The 19,672-nt window shown below is 35.9% G+C and overlaps 1 protein-coding gene across 1 annotated transcript in view; it reads right to left on the bottom strand.

Moving 5' to 3' along the window:
• ATP8A1 (ATPase phospholipid transporting 8A1) overlaps positions 1-19,672 on the bottom strand; it is a 203,370-nt gene that overhangs the window by 124,727 nt on the left and 58,971 nt on the right. Inside the window, exons 16-20 of the mRNA XM_077758868.1 lie at positions 14,047-14,119; positions 11,767-11,872; positions 10,409-10,491; positions 5,981-6,030; positions 1,098-1,167 (exon numbers count right to left, since the gene is read on the bottom strand). Of these exons, the coding sequence (XP_077614994.1) occupies positions 1,098-1,167; positions 5,981-6,030; positions 10,409-10,491; positions 11,767-11,872; positions 14,047-14,119 (382 nt within the window). The remainder of the gene's footprint in view (positions 1-1,097; positions 1,168-5,980; positions 6,031-10,408; positions 10,492-11,766; positions 11,873-14,046; positions 14,120-19,672) is intronic.

The raw sequence follows: 19,672 nt of genomic DNA, 5'->3' as shown, positions 1-19,672 counted from the left end.
TCGGCAGCACATATACTAAAATATTGTATCCTGATCTTCTCTTTATATATATTTTCTTGAATAGGCTTAGTTCCTGACAAGCATTGGGTCTTATCTTTCTTTCTCCAAAATCCAGCTGAAAGGCTGGTAGATAAAGTGCACACAATGAATAAATGTTGGTTGTTTCAATCAACAACTGGAGGAATTCTAAACTTAAATTTAGGAGACATCATTAAATAATTGTACCAAAATGCTTTAAAAACAAGGCATCCAAAAATTTCATTTCAATGCTTTAAAACAAAGGCACTGAAAAACATTTTCAACAAAAATTTAAGTAATAAGCTTTGGCTTCCTAATAAGTTCAGTTTCAAAGTTTCATTCAATAAATCAAGGTTGTTGATTATATTTAAAATTGGAAAATTCTAAGTTGGTAGGTTATGTGACTGGTCCAAGGAGACGAGGTATCCAGAAAGGATAATTCAGAAGGAAAATGCTAATTTTAAGAACAAAAAGTGGCCCTGGTCAGTAGACCCCTTATTTTTCAATGAGTGTAAACATATATTAACTAGGAAAATTCACTTCGAATGACATATTACTATTTTTGTCAATATAACCTGCCAATATGCCAAAGCCAACTAATAGTCAGAGAAATTCTGCTACAATTAAAACAATGCAAAACAAATAATAATGACCGTATGATGAAAATTACAGCAGTAATAACTGTGATCCAATTCCCCTCACTCCCTCATTTCTATGGTCTTTAAAAAAAATTAAATTCAAACTGGTGTGGATCACTACATTTCTAATACAATTTCAAAGCATTTTCTAATTTACTTCTCTTCTAACGTATTTTTTAATATAAACCTCAAACATTACGTATCAAAATCGAATTATATAAATAACTTAGGCCAAATTTTTTCAAAGCACCAAATTTACCCAGAAGGAATTCCGCATTTCACCAGAAGAGGCTGAACACCATTACTATAAAACACCAAGGAAAGTGGATGTCAGCAACTTTACGCTAAACATCTGTGTTACATTTCCATAGCAGAATGCTGAACATATACATTATAAACCATCATAAATCAAAACTGTTAAAGACAAAAATAAAAACTTACAGCTCCTTTGCAGTAAAGTCGTAACTTCCCGGATGGAGTGCGAACAATCACCGACATTCTTTTTCTAGCGCTGAAAGAGAGAGGTTTTCCATAATGTGTCATCATACTGAGAATATGCATATATATATGTTTGTCATGCCTCACATATTTTAACACTCACAGTGAAAAAATAAATTTGACCAAATTATGAGCCCTATCCTTCCACACACACAAACTGTCCCCTGGGTGTATGGCTGGGTACCTTTCAAAGTTACATTATGTTTTTTAAGGCACCGGGGTACCATCCATTGTCCTAAAGGAATAATTTATACAGTGGAACCCAGGAAGCCTGTAGGAGTTAGTGCCCACCTGAGGAGAAGAGAGTTCTGGTTCAATGTTTTAAGATTTTAAGAAGTATTAAAGTCAGTGTCTTTTAAGATGAATTGTATGTTATAGCTTTAAATATAAACAGAAATAATCATTCGTGTTAAGTATATACCCAAACCACACAGAAAGGCAAACACTGGCACTTTAAAACTGACTTAAGCATTCACAAGGATTGTTTTTCTATGATTACTAGCAAACCACTGGCATCATGTAAAAAGCCCAATTTATATGACAAAGCTAAGCTAATGAGCACAAGCATTTTAACACTGCATTGGCGATATAAAAATGGTAGTCAAACACACAGCATCTTTCACTGCATTTGCAAAGACACAGCAAATGACACTGAATAGAAGTGGCAAAGACTGCATAGGCTATGCCTCATTTGGAACCAAGTGCATACAAGCATTCTCTCCAGAATTAAGGGAAAAGAAGGACTTCTCAAGCGTCTGAATCTGTTTGCTTTACCTTCCAGTATTCTGCTAAGAACTGAGATGGGTCCATGTAAGTAGCAGTGAGATATGGTGTCCTCTCATACCACACAGTATCGTATCTAGAAATATTTAGTTTTCTTTTCCTCCATCTAGAATCTCTACTATATTAGTGCCTCTGATTGCTGTCCCTGTGCTTTGGGAGTACATCCAACTTCATAATGACATTGAATGGTCTATATTCTGTCTCAGCCCTTCTTGGTGCCTCCTTAATCCAACTTTAATGAGATGGTCCCCAACTCATCAACTTTTCTGCTCTTTTCTTCGGGACAAACTCACAAATCCTGGGTAAATGGGAACCCTTTCTGTTGCACTAGAGTAGATGGACATAGCTGGAGAAAAGTCACCCTGCCACAGAGCTTGGGAAATCCATTCTGTCAATGTCACCTGCGTGCTCACTATTGTTCAGCAACATGCCACCTTTTTCTAATAAGCTTGCTCTCTCACCGTCTACAGGATTTGGAACACCTTCTCCATTCTCCAAGTCTCTAGTGCACCTTTGTACTCCAGACCCTTTGAATTTTTGCAGTTCACCTTGATGGAAGCTTCAGACAGATCTCTATTCTTTTTGCCATTAGCACCTACACATTTATCCACTGGGCACCATCCTCTCTGCCTCTTTTCCTGACAAGGGAGGAAGTATTTCTTTTCCTATCAGAGACTTTCCTTTCACACGTGCTGTGAACCTCCTCTCTCACTCTTCTTCCTCAGTAACCTCACTCCTAAAGTTATGCTGCGTTCCCTGGAGTCTGCATCTTTCCCTTCTACACTGGGTCCTCCTCATCAGTACTTACACGTTTGAGTCTCTCTCCTATGAAACTCAGCCCAAACAATGTGCCCGCAACGAGCCACGTCCTCTTCACCACTCAACCCCAAGCAACTGCTACACCCACGGTCTCCACCTACATTCCCTGCATGCCCCCATCACTGCCACCTGGCTTCTCTCCTGACCTTCCCACTGAATGGCTAAATTCAGCATGTACTTGCCCCTTTCCACTCACCTAACCTTGCTGCAGTCTCTGACACAGAAGACCATGGTCACCTCGAAATCATGCTCTTCTCTTGGCTCTATGTAGTTAATCTATCCTCTACTTCTCTAACCACAAAGCAGTTTCTTTCGCAGATTCCTCTTCTTCTAATCAACCCTTAGAAGTTTGCACGTATAGGAGGATTAGGAGGAACTTAACTGAGGACCATGGGGGAGAAGAAGGGGGGAAATGGTCGGGGAAAGGGAGAGAGGCAAACCATGAGAGACTCTTGAATGCTGAGAAACAAACTGAGGACTGATGGATGTGGGGGGGAGGGGGAAGATGGGCATGGAGGAGGACACTTGTGGGGATGAGCACTGGGTGTTATATGGAAACCAATTTGACAATAAACTATTTGTAAAAAAAAATAAATGGAACAGAAAAAAAATAAAGCCATAAAAAAAATAAATTAATCTCACCACTCTGAAAAAAAAAAAAAAAGAAGTTGGGGTTAGTCATAGGGCAATCCTCAGCCTTTCTGCTTTCTCTCACTCTGTATTTTATATCCAAGAGATCCAACTCGTTTCTGTGGCTTTATTTTAACTACTTGAGAGAGAGAGAGTGCGAGCAAGAGGAAGCGTGAGTTGGGGGGGGCAGAGGAGGAGAGTGGGGGGAGAGAGAGAATGAGAGAGAGAATGAATCTCAAGCAGGCTCTAGACTCAGTGCCAAGTCTGATACAGGACTCAACCCCATTACCCTGGTATCATGACCTGAGCTGAAATCAAGAATTGGATGCTCAACTGACTGAGCCACCCAGGTGCCCCTCCATGGCTTTGATTACCATTTACAGGCCAACAACTACTAAATTGATATTTCAGCCATAGGCTTCTCCTTTACACTCCAGGCCCTCATAGTCAACTGCCTACCTCTAACACCTCCATCTGTATATCTCAGGGCATCCCATACATAATGATTCAAACATCTCATCTTGCACATCTATTCCTATTCCTATATCTGCCATCTGAATAAACAGTACCTCTACCCACTCAGCTGTTTACACAGCTGAGACTCTAACCCCTTCTTTTCTTCTTCCACCTCCAATCCATCCCAAAGGCCCCCTGACATTCTTCCAAAGGTATCTGGATTCTACCAACTTCACTTTCTTTGTACTACCATCATCCTCGTTCAAATCACTAATGTTTTTCCCAGAGCCTCTTTTAGTACCCCCATAGCCACGTTTCTCACTTTTATCCTTACACCCACCCTCATCGCCTCATCCTGATAGACCTTAAACCCCTGACCTTGCTTTATTTTTCTTCATGATGCTTCCAGGTGTGTGTTAATAAACAAATATACGCAAATGCTAATGGATATACTACTTATAATATCTTCTGGATATAATGCAAGTAGACTTAGCAAAAACAGCCACTTTGATATGAAAAAGAGAGGCCAGGAATACATTCTGGAAAGATATATACTCTATTATAGTTACTCATCCAACTTTTCATGCATTTCCCCTTGAGCTTTTCACTGTATACAAGTAAAGAGAACAGTGTTTAAATAATACATTAGACAGACCCTGTTGTTTTTTATATTAACCACTGGCATGTGGTCCCAACCAAGATAGCAACCAAAGTTGGCACAGAAAAGGAAATGCCTTTTTTTCCCCAGTAAGTTACAAGTGTTTCTATTTATTCATTTTTATTTTTTACTTAAATTCTAGTTAACGTACAATGTAATATTAGTTTCAAATGTAAATTTTAGTGATTCAGCACTTCCGTACTGTGTTCCTGACAAATACACCCGCTAATCCTCATCACTTATTTCACCTTTCCCCCAGCCCTCCCTTCTGTAACCATCAGTTTGTTCTCTATAGTTAAGAGTCTATTTCATGGTTTTCCTCTTTTTCCTGATTATGTGCTTTGTTGCTTATACTGCACATGAGTGAAATTATATGGTATTTGTCTTTCTCTAAGTTATTTTGCTTAGCATAATACTCTCTAGCTCCATCCATGTTGATACAAATGGCAAGATTTTGTTCTTTTTTATGGCTGAGTAATATTCCATTGTGTATATATACACCATATCATTATCCACTCATCAGTCAATGGACATTGGGCTCTTTCCATAATTTGCTATTGTTGATAATGCTGCTATAAACATGAGAGTGCATGTATTCTTTCTAATTCGTATTTTTGTATCCTTTGGGCAAATATCTAGTAGAGCAATTACTGGATCATAGGGTAGTTCTATTTTTAACTTTTTGAGGAATCTCCATACAGTAGGAAATGCCTTTGGTAGTCAATGAGTATATGAGTTTGACTTCTGTAGGAGAAAGTTCAAGGATTTAGGTAAACCCTTATTTCCTTGAAGAGCAATGTTACTTCCTGGCCGTGGCCTGGCCTTAAGTGTCCTGGTAATGGTGATGCAATTTTAAAGACCATTCTGTTAACTGAGGCCTCTTTGCTCTAAGAATGTAAATTAGGAAACTGTATAGTCATGAGAAAATAAAAAGCCAAAATCATGGAGATATCACTGATTATCATTTGAAAGCGTCTATTATTTGACCTTAAGAAATAGAGTTAAATAGGATAATCTCTTTGATTTCTGCTTCTTCCTAGTAAATGGTACTGGTTTTATACCTAATGGAGACGTGGATATGGTTTCTGAAATCTCAAAGATAATTAGATACAATGAACACAGAATTAGACTACTGGGTTCCTGACTCTGATTCATCTTCGCTTCACATAAATCCTAGTGCGTCTAAGTATAACGTTTCCAGATCACCAGCCATAAGGCTCTTGGTCCATTACTCCCCAGTTGTGATGCAGAACAGCTATGTTCAAAAATAGTTTTGCAGTGTTTCCAGGAGTCATGTCATCTGAAGATAGGTGTGTATGACTTATCAGCGGCTATGACTTTATTATAAACTACACTGAAGATATTAATATTTTGTCTAAATAAATTTAAATAAAGCATACTTTCTAATTATTTGAAAGAGCAAAACAAAAATATACAGAATTTTATCTCACAGATGTAAATCACAGAGCAGCTGTTTTACCTGGTGAACTCCAGAACATTGAGCAATTCGTATCTTTCTTCTTGCCCCAACTAAGAAGAAAAGGAATACATGATTACATCAAGTTGGGAGTATCTTTGGCTTTTTGGAAATTAACCCTATTCATGAAGTTTCAATGTAAAAAATAACACAAACAAAGCGTCCCTTTAATTGAATTTATTACCTCTCAGGTTAAGGTGGAGACTGAACATATGCATTTAATTTCTGTCTATCCCAAAGCCTCACTAGAACTACAGTAAACACTTAAAAAAGGGGGAAAAAAACCTTACAATGACAGGAAAGTAAGAAAGAGGAAAACACCAGAAATTTGCAAGCTGGAACACAGATCAATCAATGAGTGGTATCTTAGCAGATACAAGATGGCTAAATGCTATAGTGGTCAAGGGAAAAGTTTACAACCCACTTGATTTGTACCATATCATTTTTAAATGGTTTAAGGATGTGAGAAAGCAGATAGCTCTAGAATTCTGAGATAAAAGAGGGGCCTAAAATGGGAATAACTGGGTAGAAGCCGCTTGAAAAGCAGCTCTCAGCCCTGGCCCTTCATTTTGTTTAGAAGCTGACTGGCACAGATGAAGATACACTGTGCATTGTGATCATATTCATATTATATGCTGGGCCCCAAACCCACACATACTCAGCCAGACCCTTCCAGACAGAAACTGGAACATTACTCTCTGTGGAATCCAACAAGCCCAAGGGAAGCCTTAGGGGAACACACATCATGACTTCCCAAAAGAAACCTGCCAGACCACCATAGAGTAAAGCTCAGTGTTGACAAATACTCCTTTAGGCTCAGAAACTTCACCTCAGCTTTCAAATTCCTCATTCTGAACCACAAGATTAACAGACATCTAAGGACACTAACATGGCACAGAGATCTCCAAAACAAGCAGATAAAGGCAGTTTGGAGGAAAAAGAATTCAAAAACAAAATTTCACGTTGATCTATGGACTTTCAGGATTGGTTTCTTGATGGGCACAAGAAGCTCGTGAGCAGCCTGAATGTCTTTTCACTTAGTTTCAGAACCAGACTGAAGTGGTTTGTCATATTCATGTGTGGCATTTTCTGTTCTATTACTGGCACTGGATAACTGTGACTTCCTGGTGGCATAAAACTTTTTTGCAGTGTTATATACCCTTGGAAACCCTGTTGCATTGGCCAGTATATGCTTTTTATTGGGACCCATGAAGAAAATGTTTAAAACAATGAGATTGTTTGCAATAATTCTTATGTTTTTAGGGTTAATATTTATACCCTGGCTACTGCTCTTTGGTAGGATAGGAGGAGACTGGTCTTATTATTCTGCATAGTGCAAAGTGTGTGCAAGACCTGGTAGAGTCTCCATACATTCTGTATGAATATGAAAGGATACAATAATTAAATGCTGTTCTTTCCTCCTAAGTGGAAAATGAGAAAACTTAATAAAAACAAATTTAGAAGTTGATGTTTAACTTTTGGTGAAGTATGTTTTCCCCAAAACTATAATCACTACAAAGCAACTGCAGTGACAGTTTGAGATCATTTTATATTCTGGAAAAATCCATAGTTTAACTAAATGCTTGTAAATGCATTGTTAACTGTTTATAAAATTTTTAAATGAAAATTAAAACAAAAACGGTTATTGTACCTCTGAGAGAAGTAATATCTGTATGACATTCATGAAAGAGGAGGGTATTATTTAAAAAGAAATATTAAAAGAACAAAACTTCTTGAAACCAAAAACATGACAGAAGAAATTTAAAAAAATGAGTAGAAGGCTGAGAAGATAAAGTTGACAAATGGTTTCGAAAAGCAGAAAAGGCAAAGACACAAAAAGTATAAGAGAAAAGTTGAATATTACTTCAAGAATTCTAAAAAAGAGAGAGTAGGTTGGGAAGAGGGAAGGAAAATGGAATCATTCAAGAAAAATTTTCCAGAACTTAATTTTCCAAATGGAAAAGGGTCCACCAGTGATTAAGACAAAGGGTTAAAAATATTCCCACTAAGGCACAGTGTCATGAAATATCCCAACACTTGGAAGAAAGAAGTTCCTGGAATCTTCTAGAATGTTGGGGAGTGGGTGGCCATAAAACCTGTGGAATCACAATGGCTTCTGATTTCTCAGGTGTACTGGAAACCAGAAATATAGTGGAGCAATAAAATTCCTAAGGAAAATAATTTCTATCCTGGAATTCTACATTCATCCAGACTATCAACTAAGGATAATGGTAGGATGATAAATGTTTAGACATGAAAGGACTACAAAATAAACAAACAAATAATTCCCCATGTATCTTTTCCCAAAAAAGCCACTAAAGAATGTATTCCACAAAAGCAAAAGAGTAAAGCAAGAACAAGGGAGACATGGGATTTAGGAATAAAAGATCTAACACAGAAGAGAAGTAAAGAAAGTCCCCAGGAAGACAACAGAGCAATTCTAGGATGACAACTGTGAACAGAATGGAGACCCATCAATTAGTGTATCTGGGGGCCCGAGAGTCAGGAGCTGAACCTACAGAGGACTGTCACTACTGCATCCTCCACTTTGAGAATGACTTTTTAACCTCAGGAAACAAACATGAAATGTGTTCCATCAAAACAAGGAAGTTCACGAAGATTTGAGATATAGGAAATAGTTCAAAATGGTAGAAAATCAAAAGAACATCTATAAAACCCAAGTGTTGTAGAAGATGGGTCTTAGAACGACACTAGCACAGAACAAAAAGAAGGGTGGACTTCTAGAGGGATGGGGAGGTCTCAAGGTAAGAACCGCCAAGTGACAGATTACTTGGTGTGACTGTACTGATAAGAGTGTACCAAGAAGATATGGCAACGATCACTAATAGGTAAAAAATAAATGAATAATAAATAAATAAATAAGGCAATTGGAAAAAAAGATAAGGGACTTACATTTAGGAAAAAAAGGAAAAATTATTTTCAGGAAATAATTTATAACAGGAAAACAAAAAGAGAAAAAAATTCCTGAATACAATAATGTTCAACTATGAATACTGGTACAGGCATAATAACAAACATTAAATAATGATTTTTTAATGAGATGCAATTTACATACAGTAAAGTATGCAGACCTTGAATGAATATAGTTCAGTGAAAACTGTCATTTGACAGTAGTACACTCATGGAACCACCCCACTTAAGACAGAGAACAATCCCGTCACCCCATAAATTCCTGTGCCTCCTCCAGTCCATCTCCTCCCCAACCCTGAGGCAATCACTAATCTGAATTCTATCCCCACAATCACTTTTGCTGACCTTGAGCTGTGTGTGTGTTTGTGTGTGTGTGTGTGTGTGTTTAAATTTAGAGACAGTATGAGCAGGATAGATGGACAGAGGAAGAGGGAGAGAGAAAAGCTTAAGCACATTCCACACTCAGTGCAGAGCCTGACATGGGGTTCAATCCCACAATCCTGGAATCATGACCTGAGCTGAAATCAAGGGTTGGAGGCTCAAGCGACTGAGCCACCCAGGCACCCCTTGAGCTGCATATAAATGAAACTAAAGAGTATGCACTCCTTTGTGTCTAGCCTCTTCTGCTCAACATAGTGTTTTTGAGATTTATCCATGTTGTTGATGAATCAATAATTCCTTCCTTTTTATTGTTTGGATATTCCATTATATGTGTACATCACAATTTGCTTACTCTCTCTCCTGTTGCTAGACATTGGGTTTGTTTCCAGTGTTTGACTACTCTCAATAAAAGCTGCCATGAACATTCCATTGGATGTTTGTGGACACAAGCTTTCATCTCTCCTGGGTCATTATGAGTGGTGAGTACCAATTGTTGGGTCAGGTGCATGTTTACCTGTGTTAGAAAACTCTGAGTTTTTCCAAAGGGCTCGTGCCATTTTACACATCAACTAACAACATGTGGGGGCTCCACTTGCTCTACATTCTCATTAACATATGGTGCTGCCAATGTTTTTAATTTTAGCCTTTTTCGTGGGTATGTAGCATCTCATTGTGACTTTAATTTGCATTTCACTGTTGACTAATAATTTTTTTTAAGGTGCTCACTGGCCATTCATATATCTTCTTTTGTGAAATGTTTGTTCAAGTCTCTTTTGCCTATTTTAAAAATTGGGTCTGAATACTTGTTTAACTAAAAACTGTCATGTAACTACAGTAAAATCGGGAAAGGAGAGTGAATCAAGAGAGAGAAATCCTCATTTAACAGAAGACAAAGTCAGTAGGTATGTTTAAACTGAAGAATCAAAACATGTATCATTAATCACATATGCCTTTGAAAATATGAGATTTATAAATGCCTGATGAAAGAGAGATGGCTGCTTCTGGAGAAGGGATTAAAGAACCTCTATTTTATTATGATCCTTTGATATGATTTTATCTTTGAAGTTATGCATATGTTATTACTTTGATGAAAAAGAGACTTAAAAATAAATAACTTACAGAATCTATAATCACTGAGTCAGGTGTTCTTCCAGTGAAAACAAAATTCAATTGCTTGGCTGCTCTGACCAATGCTCCCTCATCTGTTTTAGGAAAACAAATGAAAGCAAATACATGGTGAGATGAAAAATTATTCCCAGTATGACAGAAATACATTATTATAATACATCTTGTTTAGTTTTAAAAGAATTAAAATTCTGTTTATTCTGGTCCCTGTTATTGAAATCCATTTCTTTTAAAATTATATGACAATGTCAAAGGAATGAGTAAAATCATCTTAAGAATCTAAGACATGTATAGAACTGGGAGTCATATTTCACTGTTAGTCATACACAGCTAAGAAGGAAAATTTAAATGTACCTTTGGTTTAGCATAATCTCTAGAAAACTTTTCTCAAAATAAAGGCACAAAATTGTCTCACGTGTTATGCTTTTCTCCGAAGACACTGAATGTAAAAAAATATTAATTGAGGATTCAATTTAAATGGATATAAATGCACGGTCAACACTTGAAACTAATAAAACACTGTGTGCCAACTCTACTCTTTTTTTAAAAAAAGAGAGAAACTTGGTCTCAAAGGAGAAAAAAAAAAGAAATGGCTATAAATGAATTGATGTTTTATTTTATCATATATTAACTTTCATCTCCACACTATATCAAACTTTCTTGATGCTGAGGGTAGGGTATGGGATAAGAAAATATTCACATAGTGTCTATCCTAATAATATGAGATGTAACATTTCTTATGCTTTTTAGGAATTTGGTATGTTCTACAAGGTCATAGGTACTAGTTTAGAATACAGCTAAAACACCTAAAAGAAAATTCTTTGAAGTGTGTTCCTTCTTTCCTAAATTCTTGCAATCATCAAGTTGACTGCCTAATTTTACATTGAAAACAGGCTTAAAATTAAGCTGAAGTATTAAATATTGATAGCCGTGCTAATACATATTTTATGGAATCTCTTTCAAATGTGTGAATTTTCTTCAACCAAATAAATACTCAAGCTCCTTGATTATCGTTTCCAAGAGAAAAAAGCAAAATTGTTATTTTCAAAGAAGGGAGAATTTACTATGTTTAAGTACTTTTTAGTACTTCATTTGTGTGAAATTTGTTATTTGAATTTCCATACAATTTATGTCACATACCAAAAGTTATGTATATAAAGTTACATATTTTAGCATATATATTTAATTCTGAAAGCCAGGTTTTTCTCATTAGTAAATACATTTTTTTAATTAAAAAAACATAACTTGGTTATTTGACTTTTTTCAAACTAAACTGATTTTTTTTCCAGACTACCTCAAAGTTCAGAAGAATTTTCCAATAGAAAAACACATTATGATTCCTTCATTTGTACCTGGAGATGCTGCTTGATAGATAATCTTATCGCCTTCTCTCTCTGGCACTGCCGTGTGACAAACTGCCATCATGGTAAGAAACTCACAGATTATAGGTGCAGTTGGCTGTGAGAAAAAAACACATAATTCAGCCTTCTTCACTTAAACATTTTGACACTAATGATGGCAATACTACTTCGTGTCTGTTAAGACTGTAGCTGTAAAGCACTGAAGGTCTGAGGGTCCAGACAACTAAGAAGCCAACATTTACTATGAATCTATTTTTAACTAACCTCATTCATTCCTACATGCCTTCATTCATTTTTCAAACATTTATACAGGACAACTTGGTGGTATCAAATACAAATAGCACAGTGAAAAAGGTAGATATAGTCAAATCCTGTCCTCAGAAGATAGGAGAGAAATTCTACAATGCTCATTTACCTGGTTCCAAATATTGATTAGATTAAGCTTTTGACCTCTGATCTTACTAGGGTTGCACTACTTTGTTGGGGTGATGATGGCAGGGGACCCTGTGTAATGCTTTGTCCTCCTTCTCTCCACAAATTACAACCTTAACCTGATACATATTTCACTATATACAAAGACTTGGTTGAGCAACTGCTATGTACAATGGATTCTTATAGCCTGAGGAAGACATAAAGGCGGGTCCTTTCTGCAAGAGCTTAAGAGTTTATAGGAAAAAAGAAATCAGATCTTTTAAATTAAGTATCTTCCTGTTTGGCTCCTGATGAAGAGAAATATCAAATAAAAAATATTCTTCTCTGCTCTTGGACAAAAACAAACAAAAACAAAACCGAAAATACCAAAAAGGAAAAGCACAAATGAAGTGACTGGAAGGGTAAATCACAACATTGTTTGAAAACTCTGTTTTCAGGCTAGTCCAGTAGACAAAACAGACACAGTCCCTGCTACATGAAGCTTAACTTGTGGGAAAGACAGAACACAGATAAGTACACAAATATTTATTTACACTGTGAAAAGACCATAAAGGAGAGAATGTACAATGTAATGTGATCTTGGCCAGTCTGTGGTTATTCTCAAGATAATGTGGTATTTAAGCTGATGAGGGTTAGTTTCATGAAGAACTGAGCAAAGAGTTTTGCATCAAGCAGGAATCAGACAGGACTAAAAAGGTCCTAGAGGAGGAAAGAATGAAATGTGCTTGAAAAAGTATACACCAGTATGGGCTGAGGGGAAAGACAGACCAGCTTGAGCGAGGTTGGTGACTTAGGCAGGGGCCAGACCATGTATGGCTGTGAGTTAAGAAGCCAGAGAATGGTTCTGAACAGGGAAGTGATGGGAAGTGATTTCCATTTCCATCATTCCAGTTGCCATTCACACTAAGAACTGGAGGGGAATAAAAAGGGAAGCGAGGAGACTGGCTGGGAGATGCTGGTAGTCTGGACAAGGGTCGTGAATGTGAGAAGGAAGGAAAGAAGACATTCAGGATCTATTCTAGAAGTCAGTACTGACGAGGGCTTGGCCACTCCATAGAGCTGGAGATGGAGGGAAAAGGAGGTATCTAAGGTAGCCCTCAAGTTCCCAGAGAGAGTACTAAAAAAATATGTGATGGTGCAATTTGAACCTGCGGACACAGAGGGAAGAGGTGGTCTGGGTTTTGTGGATCCTGAACCTCCTATTCTAGTGAAGAAAGACTCTCTTAAGAAGAAAGGATACAAAAAACTACCTGTGAGAAGAGACTGCTAGAGCTCCACCCACAGGCACAGGTTAGGGAGACCACACGTACTAGAGGAGCGTGTTGTGAGCTAATAAATACGAGTTCAAGTTTTGACATCTTGAGCTTGAAATGATGATGGGGAAAAGTTCTGGGGTTTAAACTCCGGGGAGCCATATCATTTGGGCTGACAGAATTTTTATGAGTGACAGTAACTTCATAAGTAGAGCAGTCACTTCGGGCAGAAGATATCTGGAGTTCTTACTGGACAGATTTGGCACGGGCCTATTGTTTTGAGCAGGTAGGAATATCATTTCTATGGATATTCTGAAATGGTGAATAGTGAGTTGTTTCATACAGAGTTCTATAATTACTTAATAGAAGACATTTTGAAAAGACAATATTGATTAACAGATAACACTGAAATTAAATTTCTAATAACCATGAATTTGTGTTGGCCAAGTAAAAGGATTTAACAAGAATAGATTTTGATGAGTATTAAAATGATCATTAAAAAAAGGATAAACAGGGATGACAGTCCATGGAAATATTCATTAGCTTTCACTCATTAATAAAAAGATAATAGTTTTATGTTGCTTACATGATTATTTTGGAGGTTTTCCAACAGTGATGAATCACTAAATGTTTTTTCATCTCCCAACTGTGAGCTCTGCCTGAAGGGGAATATAAATGGAGCAAAACTGGTTCATTGATACAAGTCATTGATCTATTTGTGACTTACCTTTTAAATAAATCATTATGCCTGCAAACCCTTAATAGATTCAATATAGTCTGCATTCCTAGATATCAAAGATTTCATAATTGCATCATTCAATATTTTCAATTATTCTAAACTGTGATGGACATTTGCAGTGTAATAAATAATAGTATTTTATAGTTCATTTTTCTGGAGTGAAATTATATTGTAGCCAAATGAAGTTTAAATACTTTTATAAAAAGTAACAAAACCTGTTAAAATACCTGGAATATAATTTCTTCTACTCCTAAAACATTTTTTAATGTTTTAGAATTTGAGAATCAAGTTATAAAAAAAAAATATTGATTCTTTTACTTTAGCCTATGAGAAACCTTTATTTGTAGTGACTAACATTACATGATTATCATATGGAATATAAAAATATGAGCAATAAGCTTTTAATATAGTTTATCAACATCTGTCACTAACAAATATCTGATATATTTATGTATATATCACATCTGTTCTGTGTAAATATAAGGAGAACAAATCATAAAAATATACAGGATTTTTTTAATTTTTGCATTGTGTCTATCTTTGGATGAGCAAACACTTATGTACTTCATATCGAAAAAATGGAGTCAGAATTGCCTCTGTAATCTAGCTATTATTAATCTCATGGTCATGTGATTTAAATCAAGACATTGAAATTAAAACAAGCAGAATTTAAGTGGGAATGTCAAACCCAAAGGGTGTATTTTGCAATGTTCGTGAAAATATATACATCCAAGCTTTTATGCATTAAAAAACCTCCTAGAATTCACCAAGGAAAAATATGTGTCCAATACTAAACAACTGTAACCCAGAAAGCTTTTAATCACAATTTTTACAGGTTACACAGAACTATCAATGCAAAGGTACTAAATATCAAGAGTTTCATATTTTAAATCCAGTAGTTTGAAAGGAAGGAGAAATGGAAGAAGAATTTGAAACAGTGAAACATACACAGTATCAATCCAATAGATTTTTCCCATAAACCAAAGGACGGAGTTAGAACATTTATAATAAGATACAGATCTATTTACATGGAGTAGTTTGATCTATTAATTCTGAAAATTATAATATAGTACATCTTCATTTGCATGTAGTAGTTTATTTTTCTGAAAACATCCCTAGGAGACAGAATAAACACATTATTACTCTTCCTCTAGTTTTAAAGATAGAGGGAAAAATCCAGTAACTTTTAAATGACTTATCAACGAGAACACAAAAAACTGGCATAAATTTTCCTTAAAATACTATCATTTCTTAAAAATAGTTTATTTCTGGGGCTCCATAAAGTCTCCCTATCATTAAATTGTATTCATTAATGGTTGTTAGTTCTACATTCCTACTTATTTGTTAGATAAATTGAAATGTCAAGGAATAATCACAGTAACATCTTGCATGTGGAGACTGATTTTCTTTCCAAAGAATTCCAGACTAAAAGCCTTCACAAATCTGAAGCTATGTCTTATTAATCTCACCAGAAATGCTTTCATCTCATAAATCAGTTACCATAATTGATATAACTTTCAAACATATCTATAACAAATGACATTAGATATGTAATTGAAATCTTTACATGGACACATCCCATCCTCCATTTACCAGTGAAGCCTCTTCTGCCATGAATAATGCCAAATAAGAACTCTTCACTCAGAAAGTGGCTTCTTTTCCAAGACCTTAAAACCCATAAACAAGTCATCTGCTAATCCACACAGCCTGGGTTGGATAACTCAGTCATGGAGCTCCCACTACCCCTCTCTGAAATCTTACAAAACATTCACTCTTAGTAAAAGTAAACGTAAAATTAGAAGGCTCATGTCATTTCAAAATAAGAACCAACTGCTTTGAAAGCAAAAGTGAGAATTTAAACTCCATTGACAAAACTGTATGAATCTGCAAACCGCTCACAAATACAAATGGCAAGTCAACATTTTGTTAGATTTTTCCATAGAAATTTTCAAGTGGCATGAAGCACACAAGGAGACAAATTATGGTGCTCTGCAAGAAGGAATTAGATAGGGAGGGTAACATTAAGGTAAGGGGAATAAGAAGCAGGTGGCCCACATGCCATATAAACAGTCACTTCCGGCAGGCTGATTTAAAAACAATGATACATTATAAATAACCATTCCAAGTATACAAAAGTGAAGAACCCCCAGAGCAATAAAAATTAACAGAAAATTTAGAATGTATAGGGCTTAAATCAGTATTACTTATTTTCATATATGACATTATGAACTATGATTTTTTTTTTAATTCAACATTCTAATGAATGTTTCTAAGGTCATTAGAAAAAAAAAGAAAACAAAATTAGTGGATCCAACCAAATAAACCCCAGATGGATGTAAAATTTAATAAAGGTGCTAAAGATATGGGAAAATTTTTAAAAACAACTTAGGAGTGGAAAATGCCTATGATCACATGTGTAATTCACAAAACAAGTAGATAAATCTGACTGCATAAAACTAAACCGTTTCTGCACAGCCAAAACTACTGCAAGCAAAATCAAAAGCCAAATGAAAAACTGGGAAAAACTGTTTCCAACTCATAGAATGAAGGTTAGTTTCCGTAAAATAGAAAGAACTCTCAGAAACCAATATGACAGAGATCAACAATATGGCAGAACAATGACCAGATGACGAAATATGAGTGCCTTTAAATACAAGCTCTAATTTACCTGAAAACGAAATTTAAATGTATCAATTTGGCAGAAATAAAGTTTGACAATTCTGTGCTGCTGTGATTATGGAAAAAGAAATCATACCACTGTTGAGAATGAAAATTGGCGTAACTTCGCAAAAGGACAATTGGGTAATTTCTACCAAAATTTAAAATGCATGTATCCTTTGATCCAGTAATTCCAGTTCTAGGAATTTACACTAGCTATCTACCTAGTGCAAAGTGTTGTATGTACAAATTTATTCTTTGCAGCACTTTTTTTTTTTAAATAGCAAAAGATTAGAAATAACTCAAGTACTAAATAACTCAAGTGTTGCTTTAAAGAATTGTGGTACATCCACATAATGAATACTATACAAAACCCAGGAAGGTCTTCATCTGATCTTAGACCAATCACAAAGATACACTGTCTAAAGAAAAGCTGGTACAAAAGAGGGCGTATAGGACGCTTCGCTTTCTATAAATATTTGAGAGAAAAAAATACATACGTGTATATATGTAGAACAGCTCTGAAAGGACACACCTGGAACTGATTACACCGCCTGCCTCCAGGAGGGGAGATGAAGGGCTTGAAGAGAGGGAAGGGAGGAAAACCTTTCCCTCCTTACACTATTTGAATTTGCAACATGTCATTGCATTATGAACTTAATAAAATTTAAATAAAAAATTTAAAACAAGAATAAAATCCATGTCAGCCACAGCCTAAACTAAATGTATACATTATGCACATACATATACTACACATGTGCACACACAGGAAGACAAAGGTAGTGTGACTATAAAGCACCAATTTTTGAAAGGCTCTGCACCTCCAGCTTTTAAAATTCTTTATTTTATTATATATCAAGAGAGCATGTGTACATGAGCAGGGGAGAAGGGGCAGAGGGGGAGAGAGAGAGACTCTTAGGCAGGCTCCATGCTGAATGTGGAGTCTGACGCAGGGCCCGATCCAATTACCCTGGGATCACGACCTGAGATGAAATCAAGAGTCAGAGGCTCAAAGGACTGAGCCACTCAGACTTCCTGCTTTTAAAGGATGCTACTGGTTGCAAACCAAAATCCCTTAAAAGGAGATTTAATATTTAGAAGTGACTTTGTTATTCAGAGTCATGTCCAGTCAAGTCCAAGAATACGAATAAGTGATAAAATTTGATAATATATTTGTTGGACATTAGTTTTAACCAAAATAGTAAGACCTGCTTTTCATATGGCTCAAAATGTTTCTGAAGGCAATTACAAAAGAGAGGCTCCAAAACCATTCTGTGAAACGACTACATCATTGGAATAAATAAATTGCCTGTCAACGTGACTACTTTGAAGACTAACACTAATTTGGATGTGTTAGATCTCATTATTATACAGTCACACCTGGAAGAATGTTTTCATGAGCCTAGCTGCTGCAGCAGAAAAAATAAATACCACGCATTCCATGCATAGTGATAAACCAGAAGGAAATGAGAAAATAAGACCAGAAAACAGTACTATCTACTGATATTATGACAATACTAAAAACCACAGCAAAATGACTAAGCACAAAATACAGCAAGGAAGCCCTTCTTGAGAATCATCCTCACTCTCATTAACCTAAAGATATATCAGAATAGTGTGGGGTCTATATTAAATATAAATTTTTTCTTATAAAAATTTATAAGAATTTTTTTCTTATAAGAAAAACAAATTTGTTATTTGGGATTTGCTTTAAAATAATGGTGAGGGAAAGTATAGAAGAAACTGGTCTTGAGTACATTATTACTGAAGTGAGTGGATGGTAACCTGTCTACTTTTGTTCATGCTTGAAATTTTCCACAGTAAACATTAGGTAAAGAAAAAATGGCTATGGAAATATACAGTTTTAAAAAACAATCATATCTTAGGGCTACATGAATAGAATGAGATCTTATTTTTTGCCAATGATAGATTTTTAATAGAAAAGAATTAACCTGTAAGGTTATATGTTAGCTTAGAGTACTTGGCAATAACAAGAAAACCATACCAATTGTGAAGTGGCTGCTGCTTGGGAAATGATCTTATCTATGTAAACTATTTATACCAATATATTCAACTGAGTAAAGCCACATCCATCATCCAATTATCTATAATGTCAAGAGTGTGTTTAAAAATACTCTCAAGAGAGTATTATAGGTTTACCTTCAAATTCCACTAAATCTAAAATCATCTACATACACTTAGGTGTTAAATAGTATGTGTTTTTTAAACTTGACATTTTTGTGGTGAATATGGTTCAAGGAGGGCAGTAAAATATATACTGGCTACAGGTTTTATATACGGGATTCAATGAACTTCACACTGAAATCTGAAGCTGTTGACATACAGGAATGAACTTTGATTTTGGATTTATACAGTCATCTGTACTCTCTAGATTATCCTTGAAGACCAGCAGCATGAAGATGTGGTCAGATGCCTGGAGGATAGGATTCAACCAGGATTACACTTTTTTTTTTCTTTTTCAGTTTTGATCTTGGTATCATTGGCAACATGAATCAACTGGATGAGGTTGGGGAAGAGGCCAGACTTATGAATGTGCAGAATTTTGCTCCCTGTGCTAACTTTTTGCAAATCCGTGAAATTATACCTGCTCTTGCTACCTTAACACGAAAGAAAGGAAAAAAAAGTGACTGAAAGGTAAGGACATTTTGTGCATTAAAAACATATGTTCTTTAAAGTTCTTTAAGGTCTGTAGGACATAATGTGACCAGCGCCTATTTTCTAATCAGGGTGAGGTTTTAACTCTGGCTTCCACGTTTCCTGGTTGTGTACTTTGGGGCAAGTTACTGTGCCTAAA

This window comes from Crocuta crocuta, unplaced genomic scaffold (assembly GCF_008692635.1).
Source record: "Crocuta crocuta isolate KB4526 unplaced genomic scaffold, BGI_CrCroc_1.0 scaffold223, whole genome shotgun sequence".
Classification (NCBI taxonomy): Eukaryota; Metazoa; Chordata; class Mammalia; order Carnivora; family Hyaenidae; genus Crocuta; species Crocuta crocuta.
This window is presented reverse-complemented; position numbering and strand designations above follow the sequence as displayed.